Genomic DNA, 22,678 nt, shown 5'->3' on the forward strand with positions numbered 1-22,678 from the left:
GTAACCTCACTGCGTGAAACGCTTGATTCTGTAGCCCCTCTGAAAAAGAAGTTAGTGATTGAGAGAAGACTAGCCCCATGGTATAATTTACATGTTCGTACCTTAAAGCAGGCATCACGAAGGCTGGAAAGGAAGTGGCGTTCCACAAACTTAGAGGAAATTTTTCTAGCCTGGAAAAACAGTCTACTAACATATAAAAAAGCTCTCCGTAAAGCCAGAACTGCATACTATTCATCACTAATAGAGGAAAATAAGAACAATCCCAGGTTTCTTTTCAGCACTGTAGCCAGGCTGACAAAAAGTCACAGCTCCGTTGAGCCCAGTGTTCCCTTAGCTCTCAGCAGTGATGAATTTATGAGTTTCTTTACAAATAAAATCACAACTATTAGAGATAAAATTCAGCAGATGCTTCCTATACCTGCAATAAATTAATCTTTTACTACAGTAGCTCTTGAATCATCTGTAGGACCTCAGTTATGTTTAGACTGCTTCTCTCCTATAGATCTCTCTGAATTTACATCAGTAGTTGCTTCATCGAAATCATCAACGTGTCTCTTGGACCCCATCCCGACTAGACTGCTTAAAGGCACCCTGCCATTAATGAACTCATCTTTATTGGACTTGGTAAATTTATCTCTAGTATCAGGCTACGTACCACAGGCCTTTAAGACTGCAGTAATCAAACCTTTACTCAAAAAGCCTAGTCTTGATCCAGGAGTCTTGGCTAATTATAGACCAATATCCAACCTGCCATTTATTTCTAAAATCCTAGAAAAAGCTGTTGCTAAGCAGCTATCAGACCACTTACACAGGAATGAACTATTTGAAGATTTCCAATCAGGATTTAGAGCACATCATAGTACAGAAACAGCACTGTTGAAAGTTACCAACGATCTTCTCTTAGCCTCAGATAATGGACTTGTTTCGATACTTGTCCTCCTAGACCTTAGTGCAGCATTCGACACCATTGACCACAACATCTTATTACAGAGACTGGAGCATGTGATTGGTATCAGAGGAACAGCGTTAAAGTGGTTCCAATCCTATTTATCGGACAGATTCCAGTTTGTTCATGTCCATGATGAACCTTCCACACGAACAAAAGTTAGTTATGGAGTTCCACAAGGTTCTGTGCTAGGACCGATTCTGTTCACCCTGTACATGCTTCCTTTAGGATATATCATTAGGAAGCACTCTATTAATTACCACTGCTATGCGGATGACACTCAGTTATATCTATCTATTAAACCTGTTAACACAAACCAGTTAACCAGACTTCAAGCCTGTCTAACTGACATAAAGGCTTGGATGACCAGTAACTTTTTACTTTTAAACTCGGAGAAAACAGAAGTCATTATATTTGGGCCTAAAAATCTCAGAAATAACTTTTCTAAAATTATAGCTACTCTAGATGGCATAGCCCTGGCCTCCAGCACTACTGTAAAAAACCTTGGAGTTATTTTTGACCAGGACATGTCCTTTAACTCACACATAAAACAAATTTCTAGAACTGCATTCTTTCACCTGCGCAACATTTCCAAAATTAGGAACACCCTGTCTCAAAATGATGCAGAAAAACTAGTCCATGCGTTTGTTTCCTCAAGGCTAGATTACTGTAACTCATTACTATCTGGATGTCCTAATATCTTAATAAAAAGCCTCCAATTAATCCAGAATGCCGCAGCCAGAGTCCTGACAGGAACTAGCAAGAGAGATCATATTTCTCCTATATTGGCTTCTCTTCATTGGGTCCCTGTAAAATATAGAATAGAATTTAAAATCCTTCTTCTCACATACAAATCCCTTCATAATCAAGCTCCTTCATACCTTAAAGACCTCATAGTACCATATTATCCCAATAGACCACTTCGCTCTCAGAGTGCAGGCCTACTTGTGGTTCCCAGAGTTCTCAAAAGCAGAATGGGAGGCAGAGCCTTTAGCTATCAAGCTCCTCTCCTGTGGAACCAGCTCTCAGCCTGGGTTCAGGAGGCAGACACTCTCTGTACTTTTAAGGCTAGACTTAAAACCTTCCTCTTTGACAAAGCATATAGTTAGGGCTGGCTTCAGGCAACCCTGAACCATCCCTTAGTTAGTTATGCTGCTATAGGCCTAGACTGCCTGAGGACCATCGGTGCACTGAGCTCCCCCCCCCCCCCTTCTCTCCCACCTCATGTATATTCCACCATTGAATGTTACTAACCTTGTGCTCTCTCTCTCCCCTAGTTTGTGCTCTCTCCCTCCCTCCCTCTCTCTCTCTCTCTGTACCTTCTGCAGGTGTCCCTGGTCCTGGAGCTGTTTATCGCTGATGTGCAGTTACTGGCCCCACCAACTTGCAGTGTCTATTTGTTGTTTATTGTTGCTGTTCTTTTCTCTCTGCTCTATCCACTCACCCCAACCGGTCGAGGCAGATGGCCGCCCAAACTGAGCCCGGTTCTGCTGGAGGTTTTTTTTCTTCCGTTAAAGGGAGTTTTTTCCTCTCCACTGTCGCCAAGTGCTTGCTCATAAGGGAATTGTTGGGTTTTTAGTTTTAGTTTTTGTAAAGTGCCTTGAGATGATTTGTATTGTGATTTGGCGCTATACAAATAAAATTGAATTGAATTGAATTGAATTGAATTGCTAGCCACAGTTTGTCTATAACGAACACCATATTCAAGCATAAGGGTGTCCATCAGTGCACATGGCACCAGGACACCCTAGGCCAGAGGTCGATGATTGACTTTGTAGTCATGTCATATCACCTTCGGCTGTATGTCTTGGAAGAGAGGGGCAGAGCTGTCAACTGATCCCGAGGGAGGCTGGGGGCATTGAGTCTGATTGGACCATGTTTTCCACCTCCATTGGAGGCCGCTCGGAGCTGTGGCCGTAAGGTCTGGGGTGCCTGTCGTGGCGGCAATCCCCGAAATCCCGCAAAAAAAGAATTTAAAAAAACAAACTAATGAAACTGACCTGGACAAAAATGATGGTAACCTTAGAAAAGATTGAAAAGAATTTGACCTTAGGGATATGTTAGACTAAAGTGTGTCCTGTAATTAGCATCACAAGTGTCTTCAAACTTGTAATCAGTCAGTCTGCCTATTTAAAGGCTGAAAAGTAGTCACTGTGCTGTTTGTTTGTTATCATGGTGTGTACCACACTGAACATGGAGCACAGAAAGCTAGGTTCAGGAGCTTAGAAATAAAATTATAGATGATGTTCCTGTGGCTACAGTTTCACATATTATTCATTAGTTTAAAGTCCACAGGACTGTAGCCAACATCTCTGGAAGTGGCCACAAGAGGAAAATTGGTGACAAGAGAAGATGGAAGAGATGGATAATATAAATGGTAACCAAAGAGCCCAGAACAACTTCCAAAGAGATTAGAGGTGAACTCCAAGGTCAAAGTACATCAGTGTCAGATCACACCATCCATCGCTGTTTGAGCCAAAGTGGACTTAATGGAAGATGACTGAGGAGGACTCCACTGTTCAAAAGCAAATCATAAAAAAGCATAACTGGAATGTGCCAAATTGCATATTGATAAGCCACAAAGCTTCTGGGAGAATATCGTGTGGAGCAAAATGTGCTGCCCAGTGTCAGAAAGTTTGGTCTCAGTCACAGGTCATGGGTCCTCCAACAGGATAATGACCCAAAACACACAGCTAAAAACACCCAAGAATGGTTAAGAACAGAATACTGGACTATTCTGACTATTTTATGAGCCCTGATCTAAATTCTATTGAACATCTGTGGAAAGAGCTGAAACATGCGGTCTGGAGAAGGCACCCTTCCTACCTACCTGAGACAGCTGGAGCAGTTTGCTCACGAGGAGTGGTACTATCTCATTGAGAGTTGCAGAAATCACTTGATTGCAGTGATTGCCTCAAAAGGTTGTGCAACAAAATAGGTACCATCATTTTTGTTCAGGCCAGGTTCATTAGTTTGTTTTTTAAAATTCTTCTGTTGAACCACAGTTCAAAAGCAATGTCTGATTTATTTTTAGTTAATTTTCAGTAAATTTTTATTTATTATTACTTTTGTCAGTTTCAAGATATTTCAGTGACCATTATGGGTTTTTCTTTCTTTAAGGGAAGGGTACAATTTTGGCCATGTCTGCATGTCTTATATACCTTTTGCTAAAAACTAGTGTCCTGCTGAGGATATTTGATATTGAAGAAGCCTTGTATTATCACCCTTGTATTATGTCTACTACTGTGTCCTTCATAGACAACAACAAACAAAGATTTTGTGACTCACCTGGTCTGTTCATCGGTGAACTCCACCTCCCCTCTGGTCTCTTCATAGTCCACACCAGCCTTGGCGCTGCCATCTTCTGTATGGTATGGCACAGCAACGGTGCCCCTGGAGCCTGAGTTCCTCACCACTGTCACTGTCAGTGTGCCTGTGCTCTCACTGACCCGCAGCATCCTCTGACCAAAGCTGAAAATACCAGCGTGGTCATCGTCCAAGATAGTGATGGTGGCAACAAATGGCTCCACTAGTCTGCCCTTGGGTGGCATTCCTGTCCCTTCATTTCTGCCTTCCTCTAACCTCAGGTTCTGTAGACGCACAAAGAAATGCTCGTCCTCCTCAAAGATGTCATCATCCAAGATACCAACCTGAAGAGTGCATAAAATTGTATGGTCACAGTCACAGCTTTACTGCAAACCCACTTCAACACAACTTACTGGGTCTGTTTCATTGATATCAACTCCTTAAATATTATTGCTCCAACCACCAAGCCAGAGAAAATGCAAAATTTCTGGGGAGTTCCCCACATCAGGAAAGCTTTGTATTAAGCCATCTTTGCAACATCACTTGCTATATTTTTAGGTTTTTTTTTCTTATTTTGACATTAGCAGAGGACATAAACAGGAAACACAGGGAGTAACACATAGTAAACATAGGGAAATGTTTTAAATTGACACCAACAATACAGTGGGTACGGAAAGTATTCAGACCCCTTTAAATTTTTCACTCTTTGTGTCATTGCAGCCATTTGCCAAAATCAAAAAAGTTCATTTTATTTCTCATTAATGTACACTCAGCACCCCATCTTGACAGAAAAAACCAGAAATGTAGAAATTTTTGCAAATTTATTAAAAAAGAAAAACTGAAATATCACATGGTCATAAGTATTCAGACCCTTTGCAGTGACACTCATATTTAACTCACATGCTGTCCATTTCTTCTGATCCTCCTTGAGATGGTTCTGCTCCTTCATTGGAGTCCAGCTGTGTTTAATTAAACTGATTGGACTTGATTAGGAAAGGCACACACCTGTCTATATAAGACCTTACAGCTCACAGTGCATGTCAGAGCAAATGAGAATCATGAGGTCGAAGGAACTGCCCAAGGAGCTCAGAGACAGAATTGTGGCAAGGCACAGATCTGGCCAAGGTTACAAAAGAATTTCTGCAGCACTCAAGGTTCCTAAGAGCACAGTGGCCTACATAATCCTCAAATGGAAAAAGTTTGGGACGACCAGAACTCTTCCTAGACCTGGCCATCCAGCCAAACTGAATAATCGTGGGAGAAGAGCCTTGGTGAGAGAGGTAAAGAAGAACCCAAAGATCACTGTGGCTGAGCTCCAGAGATGCAGTAGCGAGATGGGAGAAAGTTCCACAAAGTCAACTATCACTGCAGTCCTCCACCAGTTCGGGCTTTATGGCAGAGTGGCCCGACGGAAGCCTCTCCTCAGTGCAAGACACATGAAAGCCTGCATAGAGTTTGCCAAAAAACACATGAAGGACTCCCAGACTATGAGAAATGAGATTCTCTGGTCTGATGAGACCAGGATTGAACTTTTTGGCGTTAATTCTAAGCGGTATGTGTGGAGAAAACCAGCCACTGCTCATCACCTGCCCAATACAATCCCTACAGTGAAACATGGTGGTGGGAGCATCATGTTGTGGGGTGTTTTTCAGCTGCAGGGACAGGACGACTGGTTGCAATTGAAGGAAAGATGAATGCGGCCAAGTACAGAGATATCCTGGAATTTAACCTCTTCCAGAGTGCTCAGGACCTCAGACTGGGCTGAAGGTTCACCTTTCAACAGGACAATGACCCTAAGCACACAGCTAAAATAACAAAGGAGTGGATTCGGAACAACTCTGTGACTGGCCCAGCCAGAGCCCTGACCTAAACCCAATTGAGCATCTCTGGTGAGACCTGAAAATGGCTGTCCACCAACGTTCACCATCCAACCTGACAGAACTGGAGAGGATCTGCAAAGAAGAATGGCAGAGGATCCCCAAATCCAGGTGTGAAAAACTTGTTGCATCATTCCCAAGAAGACTCATGGCTGTACTAGCTCAAAAGGGTGCTTCTACTCAATACTGAGCACAGGGTCTGAATACTTATGACCATGTGATATTTCAGTTTTTCTTTTTTAATAAATTTGCAAAAATTTCTACATTTCTGGGTTTTTCTGTCAAGATGGGGTGCTGAGTGTACATTAATGAGAAATAAAATGAACTTTTTTGATTTTGGCAAATGGCTGCAATGACACAAAGAGTGAAAAATTTAAAGGGGTCTGAATACTTTCCGTACCCACTGTATTACTCTTAACTAAAATGACTTCCTTTCACAGTCCCTTTTTCTTGCTTACCCTGATCTCTTTGCGGGTCTCTCCTGGCTTAAACACCAGGGTTCCCTCAGTGAATTCATAGTCTGCGCCAGCATTGGCAGACCCATTTTCTGTACAGTAGTCCACATAGAAAGTGTTCTGATCTGTGCCCCCATCAAGGATCACCCCAAGACTGAGAGAGCCACAGTTCTCTGTGCACTGGTACTGGGCATTTTCAAAACGAATGTGCGAGCATGTGGCCTTGTCAGAATCATGGCCTCCTGAGTGGCGTGCATGCTCAGCAGCATGTTTTTTTAATATATTGCCAGCACCAATCATCATACGTGTCGCCTGGACACGGTAAAAAGCACGGCTCTTCTTCTGATGGACCAAGGTAGAGTAGTTGGCCATTTCAATTAGCTTGTCCAGGTCTTTGTCTGGATGTTTCTCCTGTAGGTCTTTCAGGATGCAGATTGCCTATCCAAGACAGGAAACCAGTTAGAGGTAACACACCATATTCACAGAGATGTACATTTTATGAAATGTTCTGTAAAAATATTCCTTAAAACACAAACTGCTCCAGAGCTTGCTAAGGGGTTCGACTGAGAAAAATGTTTCTTGAACCAGTGTAAGGATCAATGTGAATAAAAACTTTAGAGCTCCTACTGCTGAGCCTTCTACCAACTAGCATCCTGCTGTTAAGGCTCCTGATGTCTGTGCTGTTGACAGTCAGACACAGACTCCTACTGGCAGTGAATTCTTCTAGTTTTAGGAAACAAAATATTCCCCTTGTTACTAAATAGATTCAATGTTACAAAAACATTAGAACCACCAGCTGTCCTAACAGAGTAGAAGACATTTCACTTGTGCTCTTCCTTCACCTTTTTTAAAAATACAAAGTAGTCTTCCCTCTTTAAGAAAAAGTCAACTACAGAGATCTAATTACTTTACACAAAGTCTCACCTCAGTTTAAAGGGAAATAAAGCTAAAATTTCACACCTTCAAGTCTTCAGCTTTTACAATATGTGTCAACAACAGCATCGCTCCCTGAGCCACATGTCTTACCTCATCCTTGTTCTGGTCTAGTTCATTGCCTGTCTGCACTGACACCGTCACACTAGAGGAGTTTCCAGGGCACGAACCACTGTCAGACAACTTTCCATCCATGACCACATCAATGCCTTTGGGAGCAAGGTCACCTTCCATTTCCACCACAATGCCATGCCTCTTGTCAGCACGGTAACTCTTGTGCATGTATTTGTAGAAAAGTAGGCGACGGTCAGCAATCCAAGCCAAGACCACACACACCGGAAAAAAAAGAAGTGTCACTATGGCCTCCCACACCTGGTAATAAAAGCAATATGAGCATAACACTATTTAGAAATTTGATTTACTAGAGAATACCAGCACAACATATGGCATCCAGAAACATACCTCTACAATCCCAGGTGAGATGACAGCCAATATAAGGTAGAGCCAAATGTAGGCAAAAATACTCCAGAAAGCTGTAATAAAAAACACTCGCAGGTGTTTGATTTTGCGAGACTCTCCATCAGGGATCACCCACACACACAGACCAATTATCACAAACATATTGAAGGCAGCACTGCCCACTATGGTTCCTGGACCGAGCTCCCCTGCATCAAAGTTGTGCCCGCACACCTGTCAAAGTAAAATGTTCAAGGCAAAAAAAGACAAAAGAAAGACAAACATAAAGAACCAAATCAAAGACATTTTCAATCCTAAGTGGAACTGAATTTAACAACTTAAACCCAATAATCTATTAGAACATGCTTGTTTGGTGGCAATACTGAATTACACAGTCTGAATATAAAAAAGGACAACTATATTAGAGTAAGAACAGAGCTTATTTGTTTTTAGGATAAAATAAACCTGAAATTGTATTTGTTTACATTGCCGGTTGTGATACCTTACTCTTAAAATTAAATGGAGGCCTCCGTTTACCCTAATCTTCATGACGTTAGTTAATTCATTTTGAACATATTAAACACATTTGAAATGCCATGTGTACCTCAATAACAGAAAGCAGGATCTCAGGGGCAGAGGAGCCCAGAGCCATGAGTGTGAGGTTAGACACAGTCTCATTCCAGATCCTCACTGTAGTGACTGTAGTGTCACCATTAGGTTTGGTGATAGTCACCTCTTTCTCCTACAAGGACAGACATTTGTATGTCAACTAAATTTAGTAATCATTACTGTAATCAGTCATAGTATGATAGGATTTAAGTATTCCATTGTTTTTTTTTTTTCCCTCTTACTATATGTTGGTTCACCTTTTCCCTCAGTATTGCTGAGGATGCAGTCATTTTGTTTAAATTCAGTCAAAGGAAATTGTAAATGGACAAAATCGTTAAGGGTTCCATTTCTTTTATGAACTCTTATTGTTGCCAGTCAATTGATGTTTTTAAGTTACAAGTTCAGATTATACAAAAAGACCAATTAAAGTGTGCAGTGTGAATTGACAAAACCTACAAGACTATCAAAAATATGTGGTGTGTGCCCAACTTTAGATATAACCCTGATGTGAACAACCTATCACTTCTGCCTAAATGTATTTAAAAGAACATGTTACATGTGGACAACCCAGAAACTGTGGCGTATATATATTATTTCCCAAAAGACATGGGAAAGTCTTCCATTTTGAACACTTCAGTCTAATTTTCTCTTAAACACATGTAGAACCAACACTGATGAAGACTTCTGATTGAAATTCACCGTAACATTCCTTCAATTCTCTTACAGGGACTGTTAAACTTAGTTGGTTTGGTAGTTTATCTTTTCCTTTTCAAATCATGGTGATTTTCTGGTGTCTGTGCCTTTCTGAAGTTGCTTCTTCCATCATTTACTTCAGTATTTAGTTACCAGTATACTGCAATACAATTGGACATACTGCGAAATTTGTATTATACCACAGTTATAATTAATAATTATAATTATTATAACACAGTCCCTTTGGTATAATGGCAATTTGAATTCACTGAAATTTTCTTGAGTTAATCTTAGGGAACATAACCAAAAGCATTAAGTTAAATAATACCTGAGAGGTGATGACTTCAATGGATGCCATGAAGCGGTCTGCAATGATCGACACACCCAGGAACATGTACATGAGACAGAGGAAATAGATGACAGCCCTCCCCACCTGCTCCCCCAGTGCAGGGTTGAGAGGTAACCACACTGGCAGCAGGATGCCAGGTTTACACGTCACAATGCCTGAACACGTCCGCTTGCCAGAGCCTGTAGCATTACCTGTGGGCTGAGGCTGCTCTAGGCCAGATGTTTGCTCCAAAACCTGTGGCCTAAAGGAAGCACATGGGTGGGCCATGAAGAAAACAAGGAGAAGGAAAAGGAATAGAAAGAGGTGAACAGAGGGGTGTTCCATGGTATCCCTTGTTCAGGAGGGGTCTCGGGGTCAGCTAATGGGCCAGAAGACTCTCCTAGAGACACAGAAGGAGGCAAATTATTGTAAAACGAGATACAATACGGTGGAATGTATTTACACCATATATTAGTTAAGACTGTCTCTCTTCTGTCTAAAAAAATATAATTTTAAAATTTGAATATATATATGTATATATATATATAATATGAAATGAATTACTTTTATAAAAGCATATCGGTCTGATACAGACAAAAATTAAATATTTGATATTTCAGTACCTTTAGGATAAAATAAGTCCAGTGGATGAAAATAAATAAATAAATACAATTTTCAGATGTTATTCATTATATGCAGTATGTAGGGGGCATCTGGACATTATCAGTCTCTCATCTTTGTAATTTTGAACAGAAACAAAATTTACTACAAAATAGGAAATTTTAAATAAAAACACTGGAAATTGGTAGCCTACTAAAAGTTAAAATAAATAATTAAACAGATGTATAAATAAAACATTACTAAGCAAAACCTTTCAACTGTTTTCAGCAATGCTGTGCTCTTACCTATGCAGAGACCTGAGTCAATCACACTACAGGCTCAGGCCTGCTCATCTGGAGGAACCTGGATTCCAGTGTGTTGTGTAAAGTCATTTAAACATGTGAACAGGAGGAGCCAAGGCTCAAACTACCTTCCCTGCAATTAATGGCCAGCCCTCCTACCACAGCTGCTAGTACAACTCAGGTCAGTTCAGACACCAACTGAACACATGAATCAAGCAACACAAAATAAACTAATTATCCTCCAAATAACAGCAAAACATGTACCATGTTAAACAAAGGAAGTCTTCAACTGAGAATTAGTGGGTTAAAAGGTGTTGAAGGTTACAGGTTAATACAACCTTCCAATTATCTCTGTCATCAAAGTGTCCCAGGGCAAAGTTTTATGTCTATCATTTTATGCACATGAAAATCAATAAATTTGAACTTTAGAAACATCCTACATTCATGTTTTAAATCACTCACCCCACTTGCTCCCATAAAATGTGGTTGCCAAGCAAGCAGACATTTGTGTTTGTGGATACACTCCCACAAATGAGACATCATTGGAAAGAGCAGGATGGTTCAACACTACAGCCTGAAATGCAGGAGAGACATGTTCCCCACAGAGGACAGAACTGCATCACTGGGCCTCAGGTGAATATGGGTACTAAAAGAAAACTTAAAAAATAAATGAACACTCAAAAAGAAAGAGCAACAATGCATGTAAGAATTGCCATATTTTAACTTGCACTGGAGTACAAGTCAGGGTGGGTGGAGATGAAGCAGCATGTAGTTCTCCTCTCAGGTTTCCTAAATGTCGACACTCAGTCCAAACTTTGTTTCAGCTGCAGACTTTATTACCTGCACTTTGAAGTCTGCAGTATAGCTCTTTTCACTTGTGTTACACTAGGACATGTAGTTTAGGGTGAACATAAACGTTTTTACTTTTCAACGGTATAATATTTTCTCCAACTGAGTCAGGAGTGCCATCTAACACTAGTGACTACTTGACAAAATTACTGTAAATATACACATATAAGTCGCAAGACAAGCCAGAAGTGTAAAAAAATTGCGACTTATAGTCCAGAAAATACGGTACACCAGTATAAAGACCATTCATGATCACATTTGTTGTCTTGGATTGATTGTTTTACTCTGTTGTATTTATAGCACTCTAAGCAGCATGGCTATAGGGATGTCATTGTGTATAGGCCCCAACGTCTTTACCACTTCAGTCCAAACTGAAACATCTCAACTACTAGACTGACTGTGAGAATGTACAGATGTGAGTACAGTAGGATGGCAGAAAACGTTCAGTCTTCTCCTGGGCCCATAGCCACCACTCACACAGGTGAAACTGCACTATTGTGCACTGTGAGGTGAAACAGATACTATGGTGCTGCATCTTTGATGCAGCATGAGCTGTGCCAGCTCATTATGGAGTTGTGATTGAGAAACACAGCCCAGCATCACATTTCACTTTCCAAGGTCTGCTATGGTTACCACGACCTCAGACAGAGGGCCACCTTACACCAGTGGGTGCTTAGGCTGGGCAGGCTCACTATAACTTCCTCAATGTTCATATTTGGAAAACAATAGCTATGTGGCACAAGAGATGATGACCCACTTAAATCTGCCAAAATTGTCACAGCCAACACATTCAGACCAGCAATATGCATACACTCAAATGCATACCATCTAAACAAAAAGTGTCTATTTGTTGTTTATTGTTGCTGTTCTTTTCTCTCTCCTCTATCCAAACTATCCAAACTGATCCCGGTTCTGCTGGAGATTTTTTCTTCCGTTAAAGGGAATTTTTCCTCTCCACTGTCGCCAAGTGCTTGCTAATAAGGGATTTGTTGGGTTTTTTGTTTTTGTAAAGTGCCTTGAGATTATTTGTATTGTGATTTGGTGCTATACAAATAAAATTGAATTGAAAAAGCAATGGTATCAAACAAATGTTTTAACATTTTTTATGGTATTCCTACCTGTGATACAGGACTCAAGCTTTTCTAATGTCCTGTATTAAATGTTAGCATTAGCCTTAAGTCTTATGCCTGGGCAACATACTTCATACAGACATATATTCATATGTTGAATTGTCCTGTATGTAAGTGCTGATTGAACTGTATAATGCAGTACACCCATGGCAGGCAATACAGCATATGAGTGATAGCTAATCAAGAAGGTGGTACTGGAAGAGCTGGATGCATAATTGATTAATGTATTCACCTAAATATAGAAGGATATCTTTCCTTTCATGTCAAGCAGATCTGTAAGCTTCATTCATTTGAAGATCTTGGTAGATTTATTGTATGAGACTCTTGTCAGGGCATATCCTCGCATAAATCTATCAGAGCTTTCCTATGCAGTGACACTGATTCCAGTCACCGTATTTTATTTGATTTTGTTCCATGTTCACTGTCTATTTTAATGCCAAACTTGTGGTTTCAAAAAGGGGTAAAAATATAACAAAAGCAAAACAGTACATGTTTCTGTAAAAAGTTGAGTGCAGTGAGTGCAAAATAATCCCACAGTCTTACTGCAAGTCTTTCTCATACCTGGAGGAAAAGGGTCGTGAACTGTTGACAGGTCTGTGGTCTCCTTGTCCAGTTCTCCAACTGAAGTGCTTGACAGCTCATCTCCCTTGCTACCTCTAACATGGACACTATCTGTCAGCACTACCGATAAGTGATTGCTTGGGGTTAGATTACACTGTTTGTAGTGCCAACAAAAAAGGGAGTTAGCACCTTTAACAGTTTAATATTTCCTGCCTGAACCCTTGCAGTGGGGTAAACACAAATGGGGGATGATCCTTTTGACATGGAGATGTGAGGATACAGCAGACATGCAGACATGCAAAACAATGCCTTCTATGTTTAACCGCAAAGAATACTTTTGGGACGATCTCTGGTATCTTTTTCACTACTGTCCCCACCTTAGCTTTAGGGACCAAGTGGGTAATGTGGCTACTTGTTCAACAGTGGTTCATCCATTACGGAGAGAAAGCAGTGAACACTGGCACAATCAGTGTAATCATCACCTAGAAAATGACTATAATGTCCACATGCAGCTCAGTCTTATTGTGATTTATCCCACTTAGTTTCAGATTTGGTCTAAATGGTAAACTCACATAAATTAACAATAGAGATGCACCAATTCCGATTTTTTCCCGATTCCAATTTTTTTTTAAAGAACTGTAATGAAAGCATATACAGAAATATTTTCTTCAGTGAAATTTTTTATTTTATAATAAAATAAATTAATAAAGGATGCAAAATAACTTTAACAGCAAAATAAAGTGCTCTGCGCCTTGAAAAAGTTAGCTAATGTTAACTAACAAAGTAGGCTTACAAACACGTTGTATTTTGGCCTTACAAAAGTTACAAACTGCAATCTTTGTGTCATCTTCACTCAGGGAAAACAACTTCCACACCAACCACATGTTTACACGTGACTGGCCGTGATGTCATTGCCTACGCTGCTGACAATAAAAGGAATTGGCAAGACGTCAATCGGTGTATCTCTAATTAACAAAAATGATTTTGTCCAAAAGATTCCAAGGACACCACAGTAAAGACCTGAAATGTGTCTCAATCACAAATCCATCACCAACTACATTAACCATGCAGCTTGAACATTATCCTGTATGCAGACTGAAAAAGATCTCCTTTTCAGGATGTAAGCTCGATGCAAAGGTAAACTAAAACATACAGTACCATGTATCGATATCAGAGGCCAGCAAATGAAAGCCTGTATTAAATCTTAAACACTTTCTACAGACAAAAAAAAAATTAGAGAATTAGAGAAGTAAGGTCTGTCATTTGTACGTTAATTAACTTCAAATTGACCAAAGTGACCAGTTCAACATCAAACTGACTTTAGACAACCAGACAGTTAAGTCAATATATTTATTTGTATGATCAGAAAGAAAGCCTACTGTATATCAGAATAAACTATATCTGATTATTGTAAGTCAATTAAGTCTAATTATATTCTTATAACTAGTAAAACACCTTTTACTCTATAACAAAAATATTATTATGCAGCTTAGTGTTTAAACTTACATTAGCTGCTTTTTGATCACCTGAAGGCAATGCAATAAGCTATACTAAAATGCTATTACTACTACTACTGTATTTCACTTTAAAGTGTATCCACATACTGTATATACAAAAAGGTAAGATTAGCACTGTTGATAAGGTCCTAAGGTTTTGCGTGGTGCCTTTATCTTTGTGTAGTTTATCTGTATTCATTTTATCTAGTTCTTTAACAAACTGTTTTCCCTTTATTGATAATGTATATAAAGTGGTCAATGTTGTTGGATAGCTAAGATACGTCTGGATGTTTTCTAAGTAACTCGATGGTCAGACTATTACATTTCATGCTGGTTCTTGAGATCAATCTGAATTTGTTACTAAGAGAATTTGTTACTTCATACTAAGAGATTTCTTTCCTTTGGTTGTGTCATGGACTGCATAGATTCCACCTCCAAACCTTCTTTGCTACATATAAGTTCAGTACAGTACACATTAAGCAGCAGAGTATAAAATTGCATCCATTAAAGCTGAGTAACATCTGTTCAAGTTACGCACAAATCAAGACAGGTAGAGTGGAGTGTTTGCAGTCAAAGTAAAGAAAGGAAAGGGATCCATCCCCTTAATAAGTAACACAGGGGTTTGGCTTGCTGCTAGGGGCATGTCAGTGTAACAGATGAATCACAGTGTAAGTTAATCCACCAGGCCACACAGACACATACGCAGACAGACAAAGACTGAGCCACACCACATTAAACGTATCCTGTGGCGGTCTCATTGTAAACAAATGTGGCTCAGCTCATGCTCATTTTCACTTTTCACCACTTAATGCTGGCTTGAGCTAAAATTACCTTGTGTACATATGGGCACATATCTGAACTGCTTTGGGCCAGATCTTGAATGTTTGTCCATTTGGAAGAAATGTTATTGACTTAAATACACAGTAGGTCTAATATGTCCCCAAGGAGATTATCCAATCTACCAAATTCAACAGTACTGGCTCTATATCAATGTTCCTAAAGACAGAGCATATTCAAATCAAGTTGCATTATCCATTTAAGTTGTTTCCATTACATTAAATTAAAGTTTGAAATAATTCTCACACAGACATTTAAGTCACTGGATACAGGACCAGTAAGAATGCACTTAAATTTTCACAAATATAGGACACAAATACAGTACACATCATTACAAATTTAATATGTGGATCCACACACAAAGCTGAGATTTCTTTTAATCTTTTAAACTTCAAAAACTAATACAGTTAGACTTTAACATTAGAAAGTGTCTGTCAAAGTAATTTTTATTTTCTTTGGGTAGATCAATTGATCCACATACGTGATTTGGCACAAGTTTTATACTGGATGCCCTTCCTGACGCAAACTCAGTGGCTGAGGATAGCGGCCGCTGGTCTTCCAAGTTGGTCTCCCATCCAAGTATTAACCAGGCATGGCCACGCTTAGCTTTCAAGATCAGACACTATCAGGCACTTGCACTTTGGTGCAGCTGCCAAAGAGTTAAAGCAAATAAGTACGTAAATTAACTACACTGGCTCAACAGTGGAATTAATTGGGTTTGAGAAGTCCATGTGTATGCAGTGCAGGAAAGATAAGCCAAGTTGTGTGCAGTCTCAGTTGTGGTTTCTGTCCAGTAAAATGGTAAATTTTCAACATCTACAACAAACCCAAAACCCCCTAAACCCAAATAAAAACTAAAAAGTTTTCCCAGATGCCGGGAGCAACCTATACCTGTTAAGTACCTTGAAAAACTGTGTACAGTTGCAAAAGGAGAAATGGTACTATTTTAAATGCTCAGGGTGGTTACACCTAATAGTAATTGATGTAGGGTTTTTCTATGTACTGCACTTTGTATGCGTTCATTAATGAATTGATGTCACGACCCGTACTTTCCAGTGCTGTTTTGGTTCATGTTATATCTTGTTTCCCCTACTATTTCATCTCCAGCTTTACATTCTGCACACCACATGGCTGGATTAATTTACGGATTGTTCATCACATACGTTTCTCTCCATTACCCTGCCGCACAGGTTCCCCTGACTCTTGCAAACATCTATATCCCCTGACTCTTGCAAACATCGTGTCCCAGCCTTTTCAGCCCCAGATTCCCAGTTAGGTCCTCAGACTGTTTTGCAGCCTGTGTCCCACTACCCTCACAGCTAGACCTCCAGCTAGCATCACTGTTAGCTTTACAGCCTCAGGCCTCTGTAATGCATGCTCCATTCCCAGTTACGCAGTGTGCTTCATCCCCAGTCTCCCTCCCTCCTCCTGAACACTGGCATCTGACAAAAGCAGAGGTCCAGGTTATCTAGAATGAGTTAAAGGCCCAGTCTGTCCACCCTCTGCTCCCTCTGTTCCTGTGGAACCAGCTCTCAGTCTGGGTTCAGGAGGCAGACACTCTCTGTACTTTCAAGGCTAGAAAACCTTCCTCTTTGACAAAGCGTATAGTTAGGGCTGGCTTCAGGTAACATGTATATTCCACCATCGGTCTGAACCACAGCCTGAGCCACTACCAGATCCTCTGCCAGCTGTACAGCCTGCTTTGCCAGTTGCCCCTGGTGGGGCTGCCCATCCGACCATCAGAAAATCTGCCTCTACTTTGTCCATAAAGGTCCCACCTGCTGAGGATACAGCTACTCATCCATGGAGGGCTGATCAGACACCAGAGTAGGCAGGACTGGACATTTCAGGAGTGCCCCTTAATGGACGTAGAGCAGTTAGTCCAGGGAGTTGGCAATCTAACTCTCTTCCCCAATCCGAGAGAGGTGTACAGCATTCTAGTAAGAATGCAACGGGGTGCTTACCAGGCTATAGTGGATTCAGGCTGGACACAGACTATGACCCACCAGAGCCTGGTAAGTGGGGGACTGGTTCTAATAATTCAAAAGAAAAAGAAAAAAAGAAAAAAAAAGTAGCTCAGGCAGAATTTGTGGATGCCCTGGGTTGATGAGCTCATTTTTTCATACACAGGGTTTAACCAAGATATACTGACAGATTCCCTTGTCTCTAGAAGAAAAAAAAAAAAAAACAACCTTCTCACCTCCATATAAGTTGTACAAATTCATCACACTTGCCTTCGGCTTGTTTCAGTGCCCTAGCCATTTTAAACCCACACAAGCAACTAACCACGAAGCCACTGCCCTGCACCTTGTTATACAATTTGTCACATTACAAACTAATCTTGACATTATTTTTGAATCCTGACTTTACATTTCATGCCTAAACCTTTTGTACATATACATCTGCATCAGCATCACAAGCTTAGAAGCAAATGCACTAAAAAAGGGAGAAGAAAGGGAGAAACATGAATGAGATCAGAGTTAATGTATATCATAGAGCACTGATAAAATTATTTATAATTTCTATTATTCATGTTTCATGCTTGTCTGGTAACTGGTCCATAAATCACAGGTAAAATTAGATACTATGCCATTAATTGGACAGAAAAACTTCAAAGACTTAAAAAATAATTTTGTAAAAAAATATATTTTGTTACACAAAAGTCACACTGAAAATCAAAGAAAAAATTTAAATCACAGACTCATCCAAGTTGCATAAATTTCATCAAGAAACTGGATAAGCTTATTAAGAGGGCCAGCACTGTCCTGGGTCCCCAGGACCCAGTGCAGGTGGTGGGAGACAGGAGGACCTTGGCCAAGCTAACATCTCCGCTGGAGAATGACTCCCACCCTATGTCTCTGAAAACACTGGGCAACTCTATCAAATTGCTTCACCTCAAATGTGTGACGGAGCACTACCGAAGGTCCTTCTTTCCTGCTGCTGGCAGACTGCAGAACGAACACTGCTTCCAGTAGATACAACACTTTTACCCCCAGCTGACCTCCCACACCCAAAGACCATAAAACTATTAGCATATTCAATATACTAGAGTGTAATACTTACAGTTTTTATTATATTTTTTGCTAATACTTTATTGGTACTTTCTTGCTACTGTTTTGATTTTTTTATCTTGTCTTGATCCCTTTGCCAATGTCCCCATTGTGAGACAAATTAAGGTTCATCTTATTACAGCAACTCATAATATGACCTGAGCATGACGCAACATAGCAGTATGAACTCCCACCAACATCTGGACTTCTCCTAATGAGTCTGTGAATGATGTACTAGGGGATCTCCTGCCAGACCTGGATCAGACCATTAGTGAGTTCCTGGACTCTGTGGTGGTACTTGATGAACTTTTATGTACCAAGACTTCATGTCCCATAGGTGCTCAGTTGGAATTATCTCGTGAGTTCCAGTCAATAACATCAATGTCTATGTAATCCTGAACTGCCTACACACTCTGGCCACATGAGGCCAGGCACTGTCCCGCACCTGGAAGAACCCATGGATCGCTACACCAGGGTAAGGTCTGATCTGAAGGATTTCATCTGAGTACTTCACAGCAGTCAGGGTACTGTTGGCTATCACATGGATGTTTGTGTGGCCCTTCAAGAATATGCTTCCCCAAACCATCACTGACCCATTACCAAATTGGTCATGCTTAATTATGTTATGTTCAGGGGCATGTCTAGAGGGGTGGCCAAGAATCTCATTGGCCACCCTAGTGGCCACCCTTAGAGCAGGCCCTGCTCTGATTTGTACTTGGTCAAGGCAATCAACCCATTCGGACATATGCTAATCTGTTGATTCAGCGTTAGTTTGCCATTTCCAACTACTGCAGTCATGTTAAACTGAGTCCATGACAACTGATCTCTGGTCAGCATAATTTTGATCCATGAGAGCTGCAAAACAGTGTAAGCAGTACAAAGATTTTTTTTCCTCGTTTTTTTTTTTTTTTTTTTTAAACAATAGAATACTGATATTCCAGCCCTTAATATTGATACTCCCTCCAGCCATAAGGGGCTGCTGTAGGGTCTCTGGCCTGTGGTAGATGTAGCAATTCCTTCTGGTCCAACGTGTGTCTTTGTCTTTTCACAAAACAAGCGAGCGAGTAAATGAGTGAAATGATGAAGATTTTAGGCAACACGACCAACTTGCAGGTTCACCTGCAAAGAAGTTAGCAGTCTCCACACAATCTGTGGAGCCGAGGCAAATGGCGTGTCCCCATGCAACCAGAACTGCATTTAGTTATCAAGGCTAACGGTGTTAGCTACACTCTGCGGCCACCAAGCTAATTAGCACCTTCGCTAGCCACCATACTAGTTAGGTCCAGGTAGCGAACCATATCTACCTAACCTCATTGAAAAAAAAAAAAAAACTTTGAACTTTTTAAATTTGTAAATTTTGGCTTTCTCCTGAGCTGACATGGTTGAAGCAGCCAAAGTGTAAGATGCAAGTGAGTATGTGGAGTCTAGTATCCACTACTTTTTAAATTTTGAGTAATGGATGTTGAGTATTGGAATATACGCCATTATATATTGTTATCATATCGATATTGTATTGTACCACACTGTATCAAGGTGCATATCATATCATGACCCATGATAAGAGTCACTTTGCACAGTACTGTCCTTTAAGAAGAGACCACTTCAGAGTAAATGAGAAGTTCAGTGTCTCTTCACTGATAGAATTGTGGCAAGCAAACAATTTGACATGTCTAAGTTGTCATTTCTCATTTCACAGAAATCATTTGCCTCTGCTAAAAAAGTTATACACTTCCTTTTTCTAAGATTTCTCCACATGGACCTCAGGTAGGATTATTGTCAGAGAGGCGCCGCATGGGGCCAGAGGTGAGGTGGACAGAAAGAGGTTGTTAGACAAACAACTGACAGCCAGCAGACAGTAGCACCTGAGGTGTCCATTACCTGAGACACCCTGCCCAGCCACTAGCAGCCCGGTCACCTTAGAAGGAACAGCATTCTTAACTTCAGCACAAACCCAGACAGGGACACCTGATATGTAATATTTAAGATACTGTCAAAAAAATTAAAAACTGACAGGTACACTACAAGCTGTGGTGACGGATATGAAAATATCCCATACAGTGGTTGTTGGATTTTGTTTTTTGTAAACCGCCTTTATTATGATTTGGTGCTATACAAATCAATAAATTGAAACTGAAAATTGGTGGAAGAATTACTCAGATCCAGTCCAAGTAAAACATTATATAAAAATGTTCATTACAAGTAAAATTTCACTTATGTATTATCAAAAGTGTCACAGTCACCCCTGTTTATGATATCCAGATTGTTTATACTGATGCATCAATGTGTAAGCACAATTTTAGTTTTGTAGCTGGTTTACCTACTTTACATATAGTTAGCTAGTTTAGTTCACCAGGAGATGAACAACAGAAGAAACAACAAAACAAAGTTCAGCTACCTAAATTTGTATTTATTTTTTAAATTGTATTTATTTGCTTTTTTGAAATATTAAATAATTCATTTTAGATTTAATTACAAAAAGTAAAAAACTATTTTTCTTAGCCTTCGATTCAAGTGATGGAATAATAAAGTGAAAACATGTTTTAGTAAAATTGAGAAAATTCATTAATATCAAAACTGAGGTATCTCATGTACAAAAGTATTCAGACTACAAGTATTCACAAGTATTCAGTATTAGACTAAATATTCACACTTTTAATTCACGTTTCCGTAAAACCCATTTTGGCAGCAGTCATCCTGTTTCAGTCTCTAGAAGATTTGCACACCTGGATTTGTGCAGTTCATGCCATTCTTGCTACAGATCCTCTGAAACTGTCAAATTGGGTGGAAGTGTCTGTGAACTGCAATTTTTCAGATCTTGGCAGATGTCCTGTAGGATTTAAGTCAGAGACTTGTCCCGGATGGACACTCCAGGGTTGTGTTTTTGAATGTTTGCTTCAGGTTGTGCTGATATATTGAGTCCACTGTGCTCCTGGGAACACTCAGAGCTTTACAAATGGTGTAAAGGGTCTCAATATTTCAATATTACAATTTCAATATATAACTTAAGTTTTTTAAATTAAAAGTGTGTAATTTTTAATAAATTTGCAAAACATTCTAAAAACATGTTTTCACTTTGGTTATTAGTGGTTAGTGTAGTGTGCAGAATAGTGTGCAAAATTTAAAAAAATGGCAATTTTATCTATTAAAAATTATATCTAAAACATATTACAAACAATGAGGATATCTGAAGCCAGTACAGTATGTTTATACATAACCATAGTGCTTTACTAAAAGCACAAAATAACATTGCTTCCACTTTGCATCAACATGCCAAACTATTGCCTCCTAACCGCACTGAGCAATCTCTAATCTTTGAAACTGGGAGTTTTTTCCATGATGTGACTTAAAATATAAAGGAAAATATGCCTACTTATTACCTTACCTTAGTCTACGAATACTGTTCATTGACTGAGTGACATCACAGACTAATATTTCCACCTGAAACACTTTTCAGATGCATGTGTAGTGGTTCCTTTTATTCTTCACCATGACCGCTTGAATTCAGGGCAACAATCTAGTTTAGACCAACAAAATGTTAACAAAATGTGCAGAGGCAGCCAGCAGGCCTGAACACACAAAAGGCTAGAGAGTGAATGAAAACAAAACCGACCCGCACAGGCACTAACTCTCCTCTCCACACAGACTGGTAAATACTAATCATTACAGCATGCACACTACTGTAACTTTTTTATCTTGTTTAATAATTTAATCAGTACAATGATTAACAAAAAAATGGCCAGAAATCAAACAGCTGTGACATAACAGGACATGATTTCTCTAATTAAAATGTACATGGCAGGGGACTTTAGCTTTCATAAGTATGTTATAGTAGCACTATACATTAGCAGAGTAGGTGCAGCAACCTAATTCACTCAGGTTAAAAGAGACCCATCGTCGTAACTTTTAAGAGGCGAGTCAGATCAACACTACAGTTTTACTGACACTGGGAACATGTGAGAGAAATGTGAGGTGTAGGCCATTGTCCTGTGGCACCTGTGACTGCTGCTCATCGGTATCTGCATAAAATGCTGCAGCATTGGTTTACTTGAACTGTGACATACGTAGGGAGGAGGTTGCATTTCAGGTTAATCGTCAGTGATCGTTAGAGGTGGACTGCATAGATTTAGCTTCTGAACCCCAATTGATATTGTCTTCCGTTGTGTTTACATGCTACCAAAGACAAGATGGCCCTAAAATAGAGAATCTATCTATCTAAATGACTTGCATCACTAAGTATGTCTTGAATATGT

The 22,678-nt window shown here is 39.9% G+C and overlaps 1 protein-coding gene across 5 annotated transcripts in view; it reads right to left on the reverse strand.

The window, feature by feature from the left end:
• The window catches only part of slc8a2a (solute carrier family 8 member 2a), a 31,955-nt gene that overhangs the window by 7,970 nt on the left and 1,307 nt on the right, over positions 1-22,678 (reverse strand). For 3 of the 5 annotated variants that reach the window (XM_026328195.1, XM_026328194.1, XM_026328196.1), the window contains exons 2-7: positions 9,604-10,003; positions 8,578-8,715; positions 7,980-8,207; positions 7,611-7,889; positions 6,588-7,022; positions 4,235-4,596 (exon numbers count right to left, since the gene is read on the reverse strand). In XM_026328195.1, the coding sequence (XP_026183980.1) occupies positions 4,235-4,596; positions 6,588-7,022; positions 7,611-7,889; positions 7,980-8,207; positions 8,578-8,715; positions 9,604-9,948 (1,787 nt within the window). In that variant the 5' untranslated portion in view covers positions 9,949-10,003. Of the gene's footprint in view, positions 1-4,234; positions 4,597-6,587; positions 7,023-7,610; positions 7,890-7,979; positions 8,208-8,577; positions 8,716-9,603; positions 10,004-22,678 lie in introns of those variants that run through there. The other 2 variants (XM_026328197.1, XM_026328198.1) reach the window with 2 other exon arrangements.

This window comes from Mastacembelus armatus, chromosome 14 (assembly GCF_900324485.2).
Source record: "Mastacembelus armatus chromosome 14, fMasArm1.2, whole genome shotgun sequence".
NCBI classification, from domain to species: Eukaryota; Metazoa; Chordata; class Actinopteri; order Synbranchiformes; family Mastacembelidae; genus Mastacembelus; species Mastacembelus armatus.